The 22,157-nt window shown below is 42.9% G+C and overlaps 1 protein-coding gene across 9 annotated transcripts in view; it reads right to left on the bottom strand.

The window, feature by feature from the left end:
* The window catches only part of RELCH (RAB11 binding and LisH domain, coiled-coil and HEAT repeat containing), a 194,265-nt gene that overhangs the window by 139,540 nt on the left and 32,568 nt on the right, over nt 1–22,157 (bottom strand). For 6 of the 9 annotated variants that reach the window (XM_040353587.1, XM_040353588.1, XM_040353590.1 and 3 more), the window contains exons 2-4: nt 15,448–15,537; nt 472–543; nt 293–348 (exon numbers count right to left, since the gene is read on the bottom strand). In XM_040353587.1, coding sequence (XP_040209521.1) covers nt 293–348; nt 472–543; nt 15,448–15,537 — 218 coding nt within the window. Of the gene's footprint in view, nt 1–292; nt 349–471; nt 584–15,447; nt 15,538–22,157 lie in introns of all 9 variants that reach the window. The other 3 variants (XM_040353592.1, XM_040353595.1, XM_040353593.1) reach the window with 2 other exon arrangements.

Here is a 22,157-nt window from a genome sequence, read left to right as displayed (position 1 = left end):
TGGTTTTGTGATGGGAAATAGAGAGGAGGAATTAGGAAGAGATTGGGATAATTGACATTACATATTGAACTCCCGTTTTTTTTTGTTTTTTTATGTGTAATTTGTTTTTGTAATGAAATTTCTGGGGGAAAAAAATTATAAAAAGTTTTGGAGAAAATACACCTCTAAATCACCCCAAATTGTGATCGGGGGCCAACATGCCTTGTTACTCACGGATGGAACAATTTAGTACATAAAAGAACCTTAGAATAAAAGGAGCTTTTTAAATATCTTCCAAACAAATGCAACATACCTGAATTTCAGGACTCGATTTATAATTCCTTCGTTCCTGCAAAGGAACATCGTTTTCTGCAATACAGAAACAAAACAAAATGAATCTACTTAGAGCGACAATCATACTGCTCATCAAATGATTAGCCAGAATTTATTAAAAAGAAAACTAGGAAGAAAGAAAAATTGTATGTACGCCACCTGCAGCCAGTGTCAAGTTGACCCTGAGGGCCTGAATGGTCTCCTTGGCTTTCCGTAGCTCAAACTCCAGGACTGGACAGGGATTTGGATTAAACACACACAGGCATCCAACCAAGAAAAGGGAAACAAAAATAAAAATAAAAAGCAAGGATGGGTGTGGAAAAATATCTATACAGTTTGTACTGGAACAGAAAGCATGCAGTCTAATGGAACTTATGGAAGCATGCAGCAGAGTTGGCTTAGCAAACCAATGAATGGCGTCTTGTGCTATGGACATGAATCTAATCAAACCAAATTCCGTTCAAGCTGTCTGACAAGGAGCTTAAGCAGCAGGAGAAGAAATAATATGTGCACTTGAATTTTAAATTGTATTTATCTCCGCAAAAGTTTTTTCTTCTGTTCTGGATGGGAACAAGGCTGGAGACCACGTCCTAACTACCTCTCTTTAAAAAGCAGAATATACCTAGGTTTTTAAGTTGCAAAATCTTATTTAAAAAGAGGGTACTGACTAAACAGAGTTACCAATATGCCACAGTGGCATTGGCACTGTGTACTAGTGGCAGGTCTAGGTATTACTTTTAAGCTTTGTAGAGGCGGTGCTTATTTTGTCCTAAAAAACATCCGTTGTTGCAATAAGGCTTCAATCACAACGGCGTGTTCACCCAACAGGCATATTTCAGCACCCAGAAGCGGGGCGGGTGATCCGACGATATGGTTCCGGCGCAGGCGCAATCCTTGCCAACGGATATCACCGAACCTCCAGGGCGATGTGGAATTTGAGGTAAGTGGCCAGTCGGCCTCACGTCCTCGCTACGCTCGCTTGGCCTCCTGGCTCTTTTTTTTTTTTTTTTTTACATCCTCCAATCCACGGGGATGTTAAGGTATGAGCCTGGATGCCGGCCGAGGTTCAGAGATTTCCGTCGGCAAGGATTGCGCAGTCCTTACAGGAACCATCTCGATAAGGGAAACCATACCGACAAGTCACCGGGACAAGTAGTGGGCAGGAGGAGCGGCTGCCCTGGGCATTGTGGCATTATGTGAGGTTGGGGAGCACTAAAAAGGCATTTGGGGGGGGGGGGTGGGATTTGTGTTGGGATGCAGAATTTTGGGGGTTACAGGTGGCAAGAATAGTTCTAGGAGGGGGAAATTTGGGGGGGGGGGGGATTTTAGAGGTTTGTGCTAGCAGAGGCAATAATGGTAAAGGGGGGACGGGGGGAGATTTGTGCTAGGAGAAATTTGTGCTGGAGGATTTGTGCCAAGAGGGGGGATTGGGGGGGATAATATGTGCTCAGAGGGGAAATATGAAGGGAAAAGGATTTGTGCCAAGAGGAGTGATTCTTTTTTTTTTTTTTTTACTGGGGGGATTTCGGGAGAGAGGATTTGAGCTTGGAGGGGAGGGCAGAGATTTGTGCTGGCAGGGGGGAATTTAGATTAGTGCTCAACTTATTTTATAGGAGTTTTTTGCTGACAAAATGCTCACAACTTGGGGGGGTTAATTAGATGACCTTGTCCCAGCACTGCCCAGGAGTTCCAGGGGGTGCATACAGCCCTCTGCCAGCAGTCAGCTGAAACAATGAGTGAAATATGTTTTTGCTGTATATGCATATCCAAGCCGGTACTCCTGTACACAGACTCGGTGTATACCCTTGTATGCATAAGGCCATGTAGGCAAGTACCACTCCAATGCGTGAACTGCAGCGTATTTCAGGCTGTCATTGATTTCAGCAGGTTGCTGGCAGTGGGCTATAACCCACCTAGACTCCTGGCTGCAGAGTTTTGGCAGGAAAACTGCTTCAAGCATGTAAAGCATTTAAGCGCGTCAAGTGCTTAGGCGTTAAATTAATTGGCCAGAAAAATTATATATTCCGGCTACTGAAATGAATGAACCCTGGTGCTCAACCACTTAAGGACCGCCTCCTGCACATATACGTCGGCAGAATGGCACAGCTGGACACAGGCACATACAGGTACGTCGCCTTTAAGAGCCCAGCCGTGGGGCCGGCGTGCGCACGCGACCCGGTCCAAAGCTCCGTGACCGCGGCTGCGGGACCCGATCGCCACCGGTGTCCCGCGATCGGTCACAGGAGCTGAAGAACGGGGAGAGGTGTGTGTAAAACACACCTTCCCCGTTCTTCACAGTGGCAGTGTCATTGATCGTCTGTCCCCTGATATAGGGAAAGACGATCAATGATGTCACACGTCCAGCCCCGACCCCCTACAGTTAGAAACACATGAGGTCACACTTAACCCTTACAGCGCCCCCTAGTGGTTAACTCCTAAACTGCAATTGTCATATTCACAGTAATCAATGCATTTTTATAGCACTTTTTGCTGTGAAAATGACAATGGTCCCAAAAATGTGTCAAAATTGTCCGATGTGTCCGCCATAATGTCGCAGTCACGGGGAAAAAAAAAAAAAAAAAAAAAATTTAGTAGTAAAAAAAATTTTTTTTTAGAAAAATGCCATAAAACTATCCCCTATTTTGTAAACACTATAGATTTTGCGCAAACCAAATCGTGAACCGCTTATAGCAATTTTTTTTTACCAAAAATAGGTAGACGAATACGTATCGGCCTAAACTGAGGAAAAAAAATTTTTTATCTTTTTTTGGGGATATTTATTATAGCAAAAAAGTAAAAAATATTGAATCTTTTTCAAAATTTACGCTCTATTTTTGTTTATAGTGCAAAAAACAACAACCGTAGAGGTGATCAAATACCACCAAAAGAAAGCTCTATTTGTGGGGGGGGGGGGGGGAGGACAATTTTGTTTGGGAGCCACATCGCGCAATTGTCAGTTAAAGCGACGCAGTGCCGAACCGCAAAAAGGGGCAAGGTCCTTAACCTGCATATTGGTCCGGGTCTTAAGTGGTTAAGAGCGTTTAGGCGCAACAAAGCTTTTTTTCTGCCAAAACTCCTGGATGTATTGGTTGTGAGGTTGTTTTTTTTTTTGTCTGCCTCTTAACGCTCCTGCTTCTAAACTCCTCCAAATGCCCCTGCATGTAATCCTACATTTAGATGCCCCTAGGAACAGCAGAAAACAGTCCAGTGTGCATGAGTCCTTCTTACTCAGGCGCCTGGATCATAAGACTAGCTGAACTTAATGACAGTTTTTTTTTTTTTTTTTTTTTAAGATTAGACAGTAAATATAAAATTATACATCAACTGTGTAATTCGAATTTTTGCCTGGAGTTCAGCTTTAAACTCAGCTAACGCGAATAAGAAAATACATTGTATCAGTTTATTCTGGAAAGTACTGTATATCCTGCTAGAATTTGTGATCCTAATGTACTAAACATAACAATAAGAACTTTACTGCCTCCAGTATAATGTTGGACAGTTACTATGCGTTTATTTTTTCCTTTGAGAAATAGCCAAAGACTCTTACTTACAACACAACTCTTCTGCAAATAAGGTACAGAAGTGCATGACAAGGGGAACATTTATGTAAACTAGAGCAAATGGAAAGGATATTGCTTGTAGGTCACCTACATCGTAACATTTAAAAAATGTTAAAAAAAGCACATAAATAGGCACACTTTCCTTTGAGCTAGTTTTTATAAATGAACTCCTATATATGCTAATGATGAAAAACAATGATCAACATAAAAATACATAGTAAAAACAAAGAAAACAATAAAATGTTGCAAAGAATATAAAGGGAACACAATAAACAGAAAACCTATGTCAGACTGCAAGAAGCCAATGGCAGATGGAGCGCATCACGTTTGGGAGGAAAGGCCAACGGTAACAAACACTCTGCTGCATGTTTCGTTCTTACAGAGGATCTTATGTGATCTTTTTTGGTTATTCATTTTTTTTTCTTAATACTTATTCAGGTCTAAAACATCATGTCTAAAACATCAAGTAGTATAGTATAAGAACATGCACAAAGTATGACAGCTTGAACAAACTGTATGAAATACAGAAAACAGGTTTTAGAGAAGAGCGTTCATACATTTAACCCTAATAATGTATAAAAGGTGCTTTATTCAGCAAGATGGGGTAAAGAACAAAGATGCTGACTGCATTGGCAAGCAGACTTTTTCCACATTTTTGTGTAATCGGGCCAATGTTTATTTTTTTTATTATTAGAAACCAGTGAATCCTAAAATAAAAACATACATTTTACAAAAAAGCTATTATCGGTACAAGGTTAAGAAAGCCTAGTCCAGTGCAGGTCATCATTGGTACAAGGTTAAGAAAGCCTAGTTCAGTGCAGGTCATCATTGGTACAATAAAAGAATGGGAACGCCTGGTCCAGTGCAGGTCATCATTGGTACAATAAAAGAATGGGAACGCCTGGTCCAGTGCAGGTCATCATTGGTACAAGAATCAGAAAGCCTGGCCCAGTGCAGGTCATCACTGGTACAAGGTTAAGAAAGCCTAGTTCAGTGCAGGTTATCATTGGTACAATAAAAGAATGGGAACGCCTGGTCCAGTGCAGGTCATCATTGGTACAAGAATCAGAAAGCCTGGCCCAGTGCAGGTCATCACTGGTACAAGGTTAAGAAAGCCTAGTTCAGTGCAGGTCATCATTGGTACAATAAAAGAATGGGAACGCCTGGTCCAGTGCAGGTCATCATTGGCACAAGAATCAGAAAGCCTGGCCCAGTGCAGGTCATCACTGGTACAAGGTTAAGAAAGCCTAGTCCAGTGCAGGTCATCACTGGTACAAGGTTAAGAAAGCCTAGTTCAGTGCAGGTTATCATTGGTACAATAAAAGAATGGGAACGCCTGGTCCAGTGCAGGTCATCATTGGCACAAGAATCAGAAAGCCTGGTCCAGTGCAGGTCATCACTGGTACAAGGTTTAGAAAGCCTAGTCCAGTGCAGGTCATCATAGGTACACGGTTCAGAAAGCCTAGTCCAGTGCAGGTCATCATTGGTACACGGTTCAGAAAGCCTAGTCCAGTGCAGGTCATCATTGGTACAAGGTTAAGAAAGCCTAGTCCAGTGCAGGTCATCACTGGTACAAGGTTAAGAAAGCCTAGTCCAGTGCAGGTCATCATTGGTACAAGGTTAAGAAAGCCTAGTCCAGTGCAGGTCATCACTGGTACAAGGTTAAGAAAGCCTAGTCCAGTGCAGGTCATCACTGGTACAAGGTTAAGAAAGCCTAGTCCAGTGCAGGTCATCATTGGTACAAGAATCAGAAAGCCTAGTCCAGTGCAGGTCATCATTGGTACAAGGTTAAGAAAGCCTAGTTCAGTGCAGGTTATCATTGGTACAAGGTTAAGAAAGCCTAGTTCAGTGCAGGTTATCTTTGGTACAAGGTTAAGAAAGCCTAGTCCAGTGCAGGTCGTCATAGGTACTAGGTTCAGAAAGCCTAGTCCAGTGCAGGTCATCATTGGCACAAGAATCAAAAAGCCTGGTCCAGTGCAGGTCATCACTGGTACACGGTTCAGAAAGCCTAGTCCAGTGCAGGTAATTATTAGCACAAGGTTCACAATGCCTAGTCTAGTGCAGGCTATTATCGGTACAAGTCAGAAAGCTTAGTCCAATGCTGACTATTAGCACAAGAGTCAGAAAGCTTATTACATTGATGGCTACAATTGGTACAAGAATCAGAAAGCCTAGCCCGTGTCTCAAAATTTTAGGAATACACTCACTAGAATGCCTTCTCTGGTAATCTTCCAGAACCAAGCCACCTAGAAAGATTGTTTCAGCCTATTAACAGTTTAAAATACCCTGCCCTACAAAAACTCCTCTGATTTATAGAGCGCAAAGCACAGATCTAAAATTAAAAATGCATTAAAAAAAGGTAGAGACTCATGAGGGTATTGCTATATTTAAGTATAATTCCAGATTTCTCCATTTACCTTCCACAACAGCACAACTTTCATGAATTGCCATATAAAAACCTGGATAGAAATACAGCTTCTCCATCTATAGAAGATGTAAAAGCTGTAACCAAGATTTCATATGGAAAGGTGGTAACTATCTCAGCAATTATTTAGCTGAGATGTGAACTACATGTAAAAGGCGGTCAGTCAGTAATTTCGAACCATGTATGGGCAGGCTAAATGTACCAAAGTTGATCGGTCAATCAACTTGGGTACAACCAATCTGTTGGATTTTACATACGAGTATCGCTAGCAGGAGGGGTGTTACTGGCCAGATCACCAGGTGAAAACAGATTGAAAAAGGCCAAAAAAAAGAAAACTAAATCCACCACTACTGCTTAACATTGGCAAGATTACTACATTTTAGGTTTAATACCACTTAAAGCGGGGGGTTCACCCTAAAAAAAAAATTCTAACATTACAATGAGCTGACCTGTGACACGGACATTATGCTGGTCTTTTTTTTTTTGTACATACAGTTTTATCTGTATTTTCTCCCCGGATTCCCCGCGAGAGTGGGCGTTCCAATTCACAGGGTAAGTGATTGGCGTTCTTCCGACCGGCGCATACAACGCGTTACGAGTTGCCGAAAGTCGGTGCGCAGGCACCGTATAGAGCCGACCCAATGTTCGGTTTCTTTCGGCAACTCGTGACGCACTGTGTGCGCCGGTCGGAAGAACGTCAATCAATTACTTACCCTGTGAATAGGAACGCCCACTCCCGCAGGAAATCCGGGGAGAAAATACAGATAAAATGGTATGTACGGAAAAAAAAAAAGACCAGCATAATGTCCGTGTCACAGGTCAGCTCATTGTAATGTTAGAATTTTTTTTTTAGGGTGAACCCCCGCTTTAAGGTTGAAGCATTTTAAATCCCAAAAGCAAACATGTATTATATATTTCAGCTTACCGATTCTTATGCCGCGTACACACGACCGTTTTTAATGTCATGGAAAAAATGTTTTTCTCAACGTGATTCTTGTCAAGCCTGCCTTGCATACACACGATCGTGAAAAAAAATGCTCCAGCAAAGCACGGTGACATACAACACTATAAAAGGGGAAGTTCCATTCGAATGGCGCCACCCTTTGGGCTGATTTTGCCAATTTCGTGTTAGTAAAACTTTAGTGAGAGACGATTCGCGCTTTTCAGCCTTCGTGCTTTTCAGTCTGTTACAGCGTGACGAATGTGCCATCTCCATTACAAACGCTAGTTTTACCAGACCGAGTGCTCCCGTCTCATAACTTGCTTCTGAGCATGCGCGTTTTTTGCCCTGTCGTTAAAGCCTACACACGACAGTTTTTCACGACGTGAAAAATGACAAGAAAAATTAGAGCATGTTTTAAATTTTTAATGGTCATTTTTCTTCATACGTTTTGACCAACATTTATACTGCTATATTTCTTTGGCAAAAATACCCCAAATCAGTGTATAAAACATGTTCTACTTCTCTGCCTTGTGCAGTGGATTTGCACATGGCAGCCTGGATCCTTCTCTTCTCAGAGCCCTCTTTGCTGCTCCTGGCCCCTCCCTTTTATTGACGCACCCTAGCCGAGCTGCAGCTCTACATATCCATTCAGACACAGAGCTGTGGGTCGGCCCGCCCACCTCTCTCTCCTGATTGGCCAGCTGTTTTTGATGAACAGCAGTGGGAACCAATGGCTCAGGAGGGAGTGTCCTGGACGGCCGAGGGACATCGCTGGATAGAGATGGGGCCGAATTAAGTATTAAGGGGTGCTGGGGAGGCTGCTGAAAACAGAAGGCTTTTTATCTTCATGCATTAAGGAAAAACAAAATAAAAAATTCTACCTTTACAACAAGTAAAAATGCTCTTATTCGTGTACTTTATCTGTGTTCAGCTTTAACGTCTGTATCGGAAGCCTGGTTAGAGTTAATAAAACATGAGCTTTTACTTTCCCATGGTATTTTTTTATTTAACCTGTTGTTGCCATCACTTGCAACACTAAAACCAATAAAATCACTTGATATGAAATGCTTTATATAGAGCGACAAAAGTTTGCGCTACAAGTGCTGTATAATAATAGTTTAGCCTTCAGTTATAACAGGTTTAAAAAAGCTTGTTAAACACAGATTTAATTTCCATAGCATTCTTTGTAACACAGTCCAAGCTATTTATGGCTATTTGAGCAGGACTATCTTAATTAAGTCTATTTGGATAACAGGCGAGTCACCTCAGATGCTATCAACCACAATCTGTGGTACTAAATACCTTGGACCATCTCCTTTCCAAAAAGGGGTATTTGTACGATCTTGGCATTTTACGGCCTCAAGAGATGAGAAGTCGTCCGTACATCAGGTGTGATCAATTTTCAATGATTGGTACCATAGCTTGTGGACTTTCACACAGACCAAATATTATACACTGATTTGGGGTATTTTTGCCAAAGAAATATAGCAGTATAAATGCTGGTCAAAACGTATGAAGAAAAATTACTTGTTTGCAAAATGTTATAACAGACCAAGACATTTTTTTTTCCTTAACATTTTTTTTAATTTGTAGCGCAAAAAATTAAAACCCCAGTGGTAAATACCACTGTAAAAGAGCTCTACTTGTGTGAATAAAAGGATACAAAATTTCATTCAGGTACAGATTCGCAAGACTGAGCAATTCTCATTTTACAGTGCGACAGCACTGAAAAGCAGAGAATTGGCCTGGGCAGGAAGGGGGTGAAAGTGCCCTGTATTGAGGTGGTTAAGGCAGTGTTCCTTTTTGTACGTTTCACAGAAAAAAAAAAAAAAAAAAAACTTTTTTTTAAATACACATGCCCCGTACACACCATCACTTTATGTGATGAAAAAAAACGACGTTTTTAAAAACGTCACTTTAATTGACCGTGTGTGGGGGAAAACTTTGTTTTATGTCTTGTAAAAAACGACCAAAAAAAATTGAAGCATGCTTCAATTTTATGTGTCGTTTTTCAAAACGTTGTTTTTTACTTCACAGAAATTGACCGTGTGTAGCAAAAAACGTTGTTTAAAAAGACGTTTTTACACCCGCGCATGCCCAGAAGCTAGTTATGAAGCGAGCTTCAATGGAAAAACGTGGTGGAACGTAACCTCGCTTTGCTAGAACATTGTGAGAAAAACGATGGTGTGTAGAAAATGTCGTTTTTTTTTCATCACATAAAGTGATGGTGTGTATGCGGCATTAATGTTACCGAATGCACTTTGCCAACATGCCTGGGAAAAAAACGAATGGCATCAAGAAACCATGCATTTTGGGGATTGCACTTCTTTTGTGCGATTTACAACAGCTCACTGAAACATATGGGCTGCCCTAAATGGGATGTACCGAACAATTTGTGTCTATGTACAAATGGAGACATTTCCATTCACTGTCTGTCCAAAGGACACAACAGTGCATCTTAGGGATGCCCTAAAAGCCGACCAAACTGCTCCTCCCCAGTGGTGAGAAGTCCATGGGTCCAGAAGGAGAGAGCCGGGCCAGCGGATCAGGGGAGAAGACGACTTGCTCAGGTACCGAGCTACCTCTTTCATTGAAGCAGCAGGTGTAGGCTCACTGGGGCTGCTGTGCCTGTCTGATCAGGGAAGGAGAGAGCAAGGCAGGCAGATCAGAGAAGGGGAAAGCCAGGCAGTCGAGCCAGGGAGGAGAGAGCCTGGAAGTCAGAACAGGTGAGGAAGGAGCAAGGCGGGTGGAGCAGCGAAAGAGCAAGCCAGTTGGGTGAAGGCAGTGGAGGAGACTTCAGTGAGACCTCTCTCAGTGAAGCAGCACTGCAGGTGTGGGCTCATTGGTGCTTCTGCAGCTGCCCACGTTTCTTTAGCACTGTTTAACACAAAGAAAAAAACTAAGATGGCCGCAGCAGCCCCAGTGAGCCCACAACTACTATGCTGCTTCAGTGAGAGAAGTAGCTCAGTGCAGAGTAAGTCCCCTCCCCCCTACTCCTGACTTCTCACTCTGAGCTGGGTGTCTTCTGTTCCTGCAGTTTTGTACCCTGGTTGGGGGGTGGGAGGAAAGGGATTAGGGGGTTTCTGTATTGAGGCACCTAAACTGGGAAGGGGGTCTGTACTAGGTGGGGGGAGGGTTCAGTTTTGGAAAGCTAGTTAGGTCTCTGCTGGACAGGGAGTCTGTACTGAGGGAGTAGGCTGGTAGGGGGGATAAGGGAAGTTAGGAGAGATCTCCATCGTGAGGAATATGGGTAGTAATTTTGGTAGTACTTTGTAAAGTGGTCTGTGCGTTAGGGCTTGTCCACATTAGTGGTTTGAGGGCACCTCTCAACCACTCCCCATTAGGTTGCAAAGACAGCAGCCGGGGAGTGTGCACACACTGTGGTCACAATGCTTTGGTTCCTGGCCACAGAAAGAAATTATAGGACTTTACTTGTTATTGGGGGCTTGTTAATAAAAAAATAAAAAAATTCTACAAAATGGCACACCCCGGAGATCTTTAATCTCCACCTCCTAAAGGTTGCTTGACCCTGCCCTGATATATTCCCTTCTTAGACAGGTGCCCCCCACTAAAACATTTCCCTTAAACTCTTATTTTGGGGACAATTTTGGAAATTTCCTCACTTTCTCTCTCTCATGACAATGGTCACCAGTACAAATGAAGGGGTGAATCTCCTTAATGGGGGAACCATTAGCAATAAAAACTGAAAGAGGGTCTAAACCTTTCCGCCGCTTTATCCAAAACTAGACTTCCATTTTAATAATTTTTCAGAGGTACTTCTGGAGATGCATTATGTCAAGAGACAGGCAAATGCTCTTTTGGGTCTGACTAAGTGTACAGCATCAAGCTGCTCTTATTTTCATTTTCCCTAGAGAGATGTCTGGTATCCTATGTCAAGAAAGTGGCCCCTGGCATCCAGTATGAGATTACCAAACACGAAAATTGCAATTCAAGGAGACCTACATTTTTTTTAACTATAGACATCTCATAATTGCAAGGTTTATGTGCTGGTTTAGGTCCCAGATGGATTAACATTGTTTATCAATGCATTCCCAGGACATTTCCCTCAAATACATTTGAGATCTCCAATCCACTCCATGCTGACAGCAAATGCATGGTATGCCATATGGAACTACCAAACAGAAGAAGATCAGTCCAGGACTTCACATATACTCAGAATACTGACACCATACCATCTGTCTCGTGATAGGAAAAACACAGGTGGTGTGACAATGAAGGGAATTTTACACACCCTACTTTCTGTACCAATTTGTTGGTGGGGACAATCGCGATAGTGTGAAGAACAGACAATATTTAGGTGCCGAACGGCTTAGAATGAATTCAATTAAAGTAAAACTATCACATGTATGTAGAAGTGGTTTAGCCGCTTTTTTATCAAGACCTTACGCCAAACAAATACAGTATATGCATAGTTGCAAATCCTTAGGAGTTCTTGGCTCCTTATCTAGTGCTGCAGATACATAGCTGTAATGTTCAATATAAAGTCACAGTGTAGCCCCAATGCAGGCAGCCCTGGCAAAATATGCTACGTTACCCAAGTCATGAACTTGTATATGCCCAAGAACTATTTTCTTGCTGACAGTTTCCTGTAGGAAGAAAATATTGCAGTTGACGTTTTAGACCCCCAATTTTGAAAGTACTAGTTTCTTGGTTGTCTTGTTGATCGAAAGGCTTCATTCTAGGGCCGAAACAACGAATCGATTAATCGACAACTAATCGATTATGAAATTAATCGATTACCATTTTCATAATCGATTAATCGGCCAGTAACATAATGGGGTTACATTTTTTTTTTAAATAGCCCTTTATAGTACAAAAAGAGCAAATCTGTACTGTAAACAGGGCCGTTTGAAGGAATTTGGGGGCCCCAAGCAAAATGGGGGCCCTCAAGCACCCCCCCCCTGCACAAAAAGCCTACGTTAGCGCTACACTAATTTTTTACTCTCATGTTCTTACTCCCCCCCCCCCTCCCTAGTCCCTACGTTTTTCTATTCTCACCTCCCCTTTTTCCCTGTAGGCTGTCGCTGTAGCGTGGCCAAGCTCCTCTTAGTCCGGTGTTCTCTCATTATGAGTCCCCAGTCCCCTATTAGATAGTGCCAGGGCCGGGCCGGGCCGGGTACCGCGCAGCACAGGAGATTCAGTTCCTCGTGTTCCCGGCCGGACTGAAAGGAAGTGAGCACTCAGTGTGCACTTCCTGTCAGTCCGGCCGTGAACAGGAAACTGAATCTCCTGTACCACATGTGGTACCCGGCCGCACTGACAGGACTCCAGAAGGAAGGAAGAGGAGCTCGGCCACGCTACAGCCTGGAAGGGGAAGTTGGGGGCCCCAGGCCAGCTCGGGGCCCCAAGCAATTGTTTGTTTTGCCTGTCCTGTAGCGACGGGCCTGACTGTAAATATTACTTTCATTGTCCCACAGTAAAAAATTAACCCCCCTTAGTGATTATTTGCTCTTTTTGTACTCATTTTAGTTTTTTTAACCCCGTTATGTTACTTAACATCTCAGGCCTGGGTCACACATCTGCTTTTTGCAGAAACACACTACAGTTAATTTACATGGTTTTACATCCATGATTTTTTCAGCTGCTGCGTATTTGGAAAGGGCAAGGACTTTTTTTTAACGCAAAACGGTGCGGTTTCATTTTTTTGGGTTCAATATACTTCAACAGAGAAGCTGCAGAAAAACATTTGTGTGGCAATTTGTGTTTTCTAATCTGCCCAACAACAAATTGGCCAAAAAAAATAAAAAAATGCAGCAATTTTTTTTTTTTAAGGTTATTAACCGATTATTCGATTAATCGAAACAATAAATCGGCCAACTAATCGATTATGAAAATAATTGTTAGTTGCAGCCCTACTTCATTCCTTACCAAGGCTCTGGCCTGGAACCAGAAAAGGACTGGGAAAGAGGGCATTCACCAACATATTTTGGGGATGATGGCCCCAAGTGAGATTACTTCCCCATTTAGACCTTAAAATAGAAGTAAAGCCATAAATTTAACAGTTTCACAAACAGTTACATTCTAGACACATGCAACATTGGTTGTGCACTCAGCTAAACTGTCAATCTATCCAAGGGCTGGTGTCATAACTGATCACATGTGCATCATCATGGCAGGCCAATATGTAAGCTTCCTTGGCTGAAAACAATAGGGTTCACTTCCAATTGAATTGTCCCCACAGTATGTCGATACTGGAAGACAGCATTGTAAGAAGTCCAGTTCTGATCAAGGTCCAAATTGGGGAGAAGCAGATTTATTTATCTATAGATAGGTAGAGAGCAAGACTAACTCATCAACTCCCCCCGCCCCATCCCCTCCTCGTCTCTACATTCCCTACCACCTGGCCTCACTGCCTCCTCTCTACCATCCTCTTTTCCCTCCATCATTCACAATCCTATTCAGTAGACTGAATGCCAATTTTCACTTAAAGCTGAAGTCCAGGTATAATTAGAAGTCACCCTTGCAGTGTAGCTACTCCCACACTGTAAGGGTAATTGCCCATTTTATTTAGGGGGAACATAAACAAGCAGTTTACTTGCCTTCTGTAGATTTCCTCCCAGCAGCATGATCAGGCCCCCAAAGCCACTTGTCTTGGCTTCTCTGTAGGTTGCCGGTGTATTGTCACAGTTTGCTGCCTATCCTAGAATGCTCCGGAAGTCACGTGGCGGCCAACTGCGCATGCGCGATGCGTTCCAATGGATTCACGACAGTGCACACCAGTGAAACCTCGGTCGGCATCCAGGCTCTTTCCTTAACATCCCCGTGGATTGGAGGATGTTAAAAAAACAGCCAGGAGGCCGAGCGAGCGGAGCGAGCCGTCCGAGCGAAGCGAGGACGTGAGGCAGACTGGCCACTTTCCTCTAAATCCACGTCGCCCTGAATGCCGGGTTCGCTGGTGTGTACTGTCGAAAATCCATTGGAACGCATCGCACTTGCGTTTGGAACGCATCACGCATGCGCAGTTGCCCGCCACGTGACTTCCGCAGCATTCTACGATAGGCAGCAAACTGACACTACACCGGCAGCCATACCAAACATAAACCAATGCAGAATGCATTACAATTCAGAAACCAGTAGTCCTGCATTGTAAGCAAAAATGCCCCAGGCCTGCCAACACAACCCAGAGCGTCAGAGAGAAGGGGTGAGTGCCGACAGCCAAGAGATAAGCCATTATGCTCACTCTAAATTAACATTTAACACTTGTGTGGTGGAGGGGGGCCCAACTACAAGGTAACTTTTGATATTACCTGGAATTCATCTTTAAGGTTTATTTTAATGCAATAAATGTAGCCATTTTTTTAAATTTTAAATGAAATTACAAATCCATTTACATATTGCTTTTAATTCTGCACAGGTCAAGTCATGCTTTGCTTCTCCAACAGGTTTTTTTCATTTCTCAATTACAAAAACTTGAATAGGTGTTTTACTTATCCTAAAATGGTAGAGAAACTTGTTTTTGTTTTACGATAGCATGGTTTTTATTAGTTGCTTTTATCTTGGGTAAGTCCAGATCTTTTTCACAGAGCACCAGCCAGTTTATTCAGTCCATGAAGTATGTCATCATTTACAATCCTCTTTCTTTGGCATACAAAGCATCTGAAAAAGGTGTGTCATAACAAACCATGCCCTTTAAACCTTACACTTCCAGGACCAGGTCATCCTGTTTTTTCATCCCAGGTTGCCAGACAATTTGATTTTTTTCACCATTTTTAATCATTTTTCACTTACAGCTTTTAGACTTTGCAAAAAGACCCATAAACTATACATTTTCGAAAGGCACAGGACCCGTAGAATAAAAAAGGACAGTGTTACCAATTTTGTAGGTTCAATGATATTTGAGCAAATGTTTATCAAAAGGGATGTTTTTGATAAAAATACACTGAAATAATTAATTCAATTCCTACTTAAGCTAAAGCATAAAACTGTTAAAAACAATAATTTATAGATTTTAAATTGTGCCTTTTTGTGAAGCGGTAAAAAAACTGTGTGCGGGATTTGTATATTTTTTTGATTTTCATTTTCAAAAGGTTTTTTATTAATTTTTTTTTTTTTTTTGCATGTTTTCCTTTACTTAAATGTTATCGCAAGGAGATGACAAGGCCCTGGTTTTGCTAGAAGTCCAGTCAGGTAAGTTGTAGCTGTAAACAGCAGCACAAAGCTAAAATGATACTTCCGTTGGTACTCACCTGCCACACGCTCGTCAACTTCACGGTTGCCATCATCAGAGTAGCGAGCAAAGTCCAGTGAATCAAGAGTGCTTATGCTACCAGCTCGATCTGCAAAGAATAAGAATCGTTCAGTCAGGGGTGTGTCACATTTTTTGAATTTCATAGAACAAGGAAGAAATACCACAAATTAAATAAACATTAAATAATATTCCAGTGTAATCCATTTTACAGAGTGATCGAGAACAAGGAAAATAAAGATTCACGAAAATCCTTAGCCTATCATTAAAGAATATGCTACTATTAAACCAAATCTGTCACCTAGTAGAAAATTTCACAGCGGAAATGATGAAAAGAATGTATAGCTTCCATACAAGGAGAATAATGGTTTAGGCTTGATTTAGTGTGGTACAAGTGTAGTGAATGTTTTCTCTAAAAGTTAGGGAAAATTTTATATAAAAGTAAAAAAAAAAAAAAAAAAAAGGTACCATTTTAATAAACTCCCTAAGGCTAGATTCACACATATGCATGTTGCGATCAGTTGCCAAAATCACACTGGTTCCAAACCTGCAGACACAATGCACTGCTTTTTAGCAGACGTGCAGGGGTGGCAATTCTTAATGGCACCCCCACACAACACTTTTGGGGTGTGGGAAAATGCATGGTGCTGCAGTTCTGTGCAGCTGCCCTGCAGGTATGCTTTGTAAAATCAGAAGCACTGTGGTGGGCACATTTTATGTTAAGGGGAACTTGGATGGGCACAACAAAATGTGCCCAGAGTGTCCTTTAACATAAAAACGTGCCCATAAGCGTGGCCCTGTAAATCACACCATACATTGAGGGCAGGCAGGGAGTGAGAGCCAGCAGATTTAGCGAGCTGCAGGGGGTGGGAGCTGCGCCATGAACCTTGCTGAGGGGATGGGCTACACATGTCACACCATGCCTTGCAGACAGGCAGCGAGAGCCGAGAAAGTGAATACAAGAGAAATGTGATGAATAAATAAATAAAATATATAGTCCAGGCTTCCTGAAGACGTGTCAATCACGAAACATACGTCGAGGCGCCTGGTTACGTACGCACCAACGACGCACTTCCAGTCCCGCTGGCTCTCCGGCCTGGAACGCACGCCAGTGTCACAGCGAGGAACTCTTCACAATCTCCATCTGCCACGCTGACAAGCCTCAGTGCCGGGTTCGAGGCACTACACAAGTAAGAGGCCATTTGGCGATGCTGTACTTTTGTTACATTTTATTAAACAGTACTTCACTATGGTGGTTTCCCTCTCTCTCTTTGTCCTATATTATGAGAGTGCTTGAACTTAGGAAACAGAGCCGTGCAGCTGAATCTTGGAACTGGTTTAGTGGCCAACTACTTTATTTGACCTTCTCTAACAGATTAGGTCAACACCTTGTGGTAAGAAGCCATCCATTAGCGCACCTTTTTGGGAGATTTTCTTGGTGGAGGTGGACATCTCTCACATTGAATTTCTAGCATTGTTTTATTCAGTTCAATCTGACAAGGACACTTATGAATGGACTATATTTATTTATTTATTCATTCATCACATTTCGCTTGTATTCACTTTAAATTGTGCTTATGATTATTTGTATGCTATTGTTGGTTCACACGGACCATCTTACATTATTTACATTATTTATATTAATATTGTCTAGGTATCACTTACCGTTAGGTATCACTTATTAATTTATTATTTAGCTCTAGCGCCCCCTCCACATACCATTACTATTCAATTTTTGACCTTTGACTGAGGTCTAAATTTTAGGGGAGCTGCTTATTTATTATTTATGTGTTGTCTATCACATTAATACATAAATTTTATTGGTGCGAGACATTACATATTTTTCCAGATCTACCGTCTACTGTCCCTGCCAGTCCACTCCCCCCCCCTTCAGTTAGAACACACCCTCCCCCCCCCCTATTTACTATGCTTCAGTCTGTGAATGAACAGGCAACTCCCCCCCCCCCCCATCAGAAGACAATGGAACAGCAGGGGAGATTGCTGTACTAACAGCGGATTGTTAGTACAGCTGCTCCAACCTGAGCGATTTTTTTTTCATTCAGCTCGCTGGGTTGAAAAAACAAAAAAAACACCACTCTAGCAATGTGTACTAGTACTTCTTTATAGATAAAAATATGATGACAAATGAGCACCGAATACACATTATTCAAATTTTACTCACTACAGTTTTCTAATTTCAGGAAACAACGTTCGCTACACATATGCATAAACCCTAAAACATGTAAAACAATAGTATTTAAATTAGGAAACATTATTACATGAAAAATCTAAGCTCAATATGGAGTAAAGAAAATTCCAATAAAGACACCCACACGATATGCTCAATATTAGGTACTCTCGTTCTTGACTGTCGGTTTCCATAGAAACAAACGTTTGTCAGTTTGCTTCTCTACTTTTCCCTGGAAGCAGTGTGCGTTATGTATAGCATCCATAAATGTGATTTTATATATAATATATATTTATTGTGACATTACAGTTCCCTTTGCTGGTAATTGTCGCCCAGGGTTCTCAAATAGGCAGGTTGAGGGGCTCCAGGGTTATTTAATGTGGAGGAATCTGTGTTATCATTTTCCTCCAAAGTTTGTAAAATCCAGTTGGGGACCTGGAGCCCGGAGATTCCATAGCGATATGGGTGGGATGGAATCTCCAATCCTGGGACCGGTTTTGGGAACAGCCAGGAGTCCGGCTGGTTGATTGAGCAGGTGGGTCCTGGGCTTATAGCAGAGTCAGAACCAGGTTTCTGGGCTCCACCCTCCCGAGGAGTCCCGGCGTGCACTGGAGAAGCCAGGGTGCAGGCTTTCAAGAGAAAAGCTTGCATGTCTGCATAGTATAGTCACAGGGCCCAAAGCTGTGGGCTGAGCAGCATGAAAGCTGAAAAGAGGTACAGTGGTTGAATGGAAACTCTGTTATATGGCCAAGAGGGTCAAAGCGTAAAGCCTAAGGCCCCTTTCACACTGGGGCGGGAGGTGCGGTGGCGCCACTATTTTTAGCACATTGCCAGCGGTATAGCCACGCTGTCCCATTGCATTCATTGGGAATGTGTGGTAAACACTCCGCTCCAAAGATGCGGCTAACAGGACTTTTGTAGCGGTCCTGCTAGCGCACCGCTCCAGTGTGAAAGCCCTCAGGACTTTCACACTGGAGAGAAAGCAGCGGTCGTTTCAGGTCCGTTTGCAGGTGCTATTTTTAGCGCAATAGCGCCTACAAATCGCCCCAGTGCGAAAGGGGTCTAAGCGGCAGTACTGCTGGTTTATTATTACATTACTGCTGTAGCAATTTGAAATCTGCGTGGGAATTCTAGATGGAAATTTTCTTTTTAAAAAAGTGGGCTTTTTTTCCTTCAAATTCCCTTCTAGGTTTGGGGTGCACTCTATACGCCGGTGCACACTTTACCCCGATAAATACAATATATATATATATACACACACACACACACACACAAATCTACTAAACTTGGGTAGTAAAAGAAGTACTTGGGATTTATTATTCTAGGCGCAGTAGTGTTACAACACACTGCTCTTTATCAGTCTAAAGCCCTGAACACACAATCAGAATATCGTACAAAACAATACCGCTTTCAAAGCATTTGTACTAGGGTTGTCCCGATACCACTTTTTTAGGACCAAGTACAAGTACCGATACTTTTTTTCAAGTAGTCGCCGATACCGAATACCGATACTTTTTTTTAATGTGTCCCCAAATGCAGCCATGTCCCCCACATATGCAGCCATGTCCCCCACATATGCAGCCATGTCCCTCTAGCCATGTCCCTCACATATGCAGCCATGTCCCTCTAGCCATGTCCCTCACATATGCAGCCATGTCCCTCTAGCCATGTCCCTCACATATGCAGCCATGTCCCTCCAGCCATTTCCCCCATACCTTTGCCGCCGAAAGCCGCTGCATGGAGAAAATCACAGCATTCATTTGAATAGCTGTTTTGCTCGCGCGTATAGACACTCCCCCTTGCTCGGCATTGGACAGATCACGATCACCCATCCAATCCCGAGCAAGGGGGAGTGTCTATACGCGCGGGAACACTACAGCTATTCAAATGAAAGTTGTGATGTTCCCGCACGCCGTTTAACCAATGCGCCGGCTTTCGATGCGGCGGCGCGATGCGGGGGGGGGGGTTAAGTATTCTATTTAGGTATCGGGGGTATTTGCACGAGTACGAGTACTCCCACAAATACTTGGTATCGGTCCCGATACCGATACTGGTATCGGTATCTGGACAACCCTAATTTGTACAATAATCCGTTCCTTAGTACACAGATTTTGGACAAAATTTTACGAAGGGACAAAAACGCAGAAATTTTTCCTGTAAGAAACCTGATCGTACGATTTCTGTTTAATCAGTATAGTTTTCGTCCAAAAATACAGTACAAAAACATTACGGTATATCACTTCCAAATTTTTATTCTGTCATATGAGAATTTTCGTACTATAGTAATTTTTTCATTTTCGATATGGCGACTAGCATGCAAACAAAAACACACGAATGATCATTTGTCCAAAAATCTTATCCTGTGTACTAGGCTTAAAGCGTATGTAAACCCACTCTCATCCTTTCTAAACTACTGCCATAGTGCTGATCTATAAGGATATACATGCCTCCTGCATGTATCCTTACCTGTCAAATGTTTTTCCTCTGTCTGTTATAAGAACTGAAAAACTGCAGATTCTGTGGGTAGATCTGTTGTCTGGAGCTCAGTGGGTGGAGTCGTGATGTCAGTAGACTCCCCGCCCTCCTCTACACTCCCCTTGTCAACATGCATTTCTCCTGTGTATTCCTTACACTAAATTCTGCTATGATCACCAACATCCAGTCAAAATCCAAAAAAGTAACCACACGACTTCAGAAAACGTGTGGGGGTGGGAATTAACCACTTAGTAACCACCCCATAGACAATATACGTCTACAGGGCGGTTGCTTAACTCTGGGAGGGCGTACATTGACGTCCTCCCAGAATCGCGCACACGGGAATCGCGGTAAATTGCCGCTGATAGCAGCCGTTTACCACGTGATCGCTCCGTCCAATGACTGATTGGTACAGTGTGAGAGGAGGGAGCGCGGGTGTCAGCAGCGCTGTGGGTGGATCTGTGACTATTGCAGTCACAGATCCATCCATCCCTGCTCAGTCATCCCTGCAATACCTTGCGCAGTGCTCTGCAATACCCCCCTGCGCAATACTCTGCAATACCCCCCTGCGCACCAATACTCTGCAATACCCCCCTGCGCACCAATACTCTGCAATACCCCCCCCCCGCACCAATACTCTGCAATACCCCCCCCCCGCACCAATACTCTGCAATACCCCCCCCCCCCCGCACCAATACTCTGCAATACCCCCCCCCGCACCAATACTCTGCAATACCCCCCCCCGCACCAATACTCTGCAATACCCCCCCCCCGCACCAATACTCTGCAATACCCCCCCCCCCGCACCAATACTCTGCAATACCCCCCCCCCGCACCAATACTCTGGGGTAAAAAAAATGCGTTTTAACCACTTCCCGCCCGCCGGCCGTCATGACGTCCTTGACTTTGTGCAGGGATATCTGAATGATGCCTGCAGCTACAGCCATCATTCAGATATCATTTTTTTCAGCCGGCGATTCTCTACACCATAAGAACAATCATGTCGGCTGTTCCGCCTCTTGATTGTTCTTACGGGAGGCGAAAGGGGACATCCCCCCTCCCTTCTCCCTCCCGTGCTTCTTCCGACTCACCGCTACGATCGAAACGAAGATCGTTTTTTTTTTCTTTTTTTTCTTTCAGGCATTCAAGCCTAGAGGTGAAATGTGGGGTCTTATTGACCCCATATTTCACTGTAAAGAGGACCTGTCATGCTATATTCCTATTACAAGGGATGTTTACATTCCTTATAATAGGAATAAAAGTGATCAAAACATTTATTTTTGGGGGAAAATGTGTCAAACTAAAATAAAGTGAAATGAACAATAAAAAAAAAAAAATTTAAAGCGCCCCCTGTTCCCGCGTGCTCGTATACAGAAGCGACCGCACACGCAAGCCCCGCCCACATATGGAAACGGTGTTCAAACCGCACATGTGAGGTATCGCTGCGAACGTTAGAGCGAGAGCAATACTTTTGGCCCTAGAGCTCTTCTCCAACTAAAAAGATGTAACCAGTAAAAATATTTAAAGCGTCGCCTATGGGGATTTTTAAGTAGCAAAGTTTGGTGCCATTTCACGCGTGTGTGCAATTTTGAAGGGTGACGTGTTGGGTATCTCTTGACTCGGCGTAACTTCACGTTTAATATTATGCAAAAACATTGGGCTAACTTTAATGTTTTTTTTTTTTTAAAAAGCACAAAACTGTTTTATTTCCAAAAAAAAGTGTTATAAAATACCGTGTGCGATAAAAAGTTGCAACGACCGCCATTGTATTCTCTAGGGTCTTTGCTAAAAAAGCATATATAATGTTTTGGGGTTCTATGTAATTTTCTAGCAAATAAATGATGATTTTTACATGTAGGAGAGGAATGTCAGAATTGGGCTGGGTGTTCCAGAACGCATGATGGTGCTCCCTGCATGTCGGGCCTCTGTATGTGGTCACGCTGTGTAAAAGTCTCACACATGTGGTATCGCCATACTCGGGAGGAATAGCAGAATGTGTTTTGGGGTGTAATTTGTGGTATGCATATGCGTGAGAAATAACCCGCTAA

Source organism: Rana temporaria, chromosome 5 (genome assembly GCF_905171775.1).
Source record: "Rana temporaria chromosome 5, aRanTem1.1, whole genome shotgun sequence".
Taxonomy (NCBI): Eukaryota; Metazoa; Chordata; class Amphibia; order Anura; family Ranidae; genus Rana; species Rana temporaria.
This window is presented reverse-complemented; position numbering and strand designations above follow the sequence as displayed.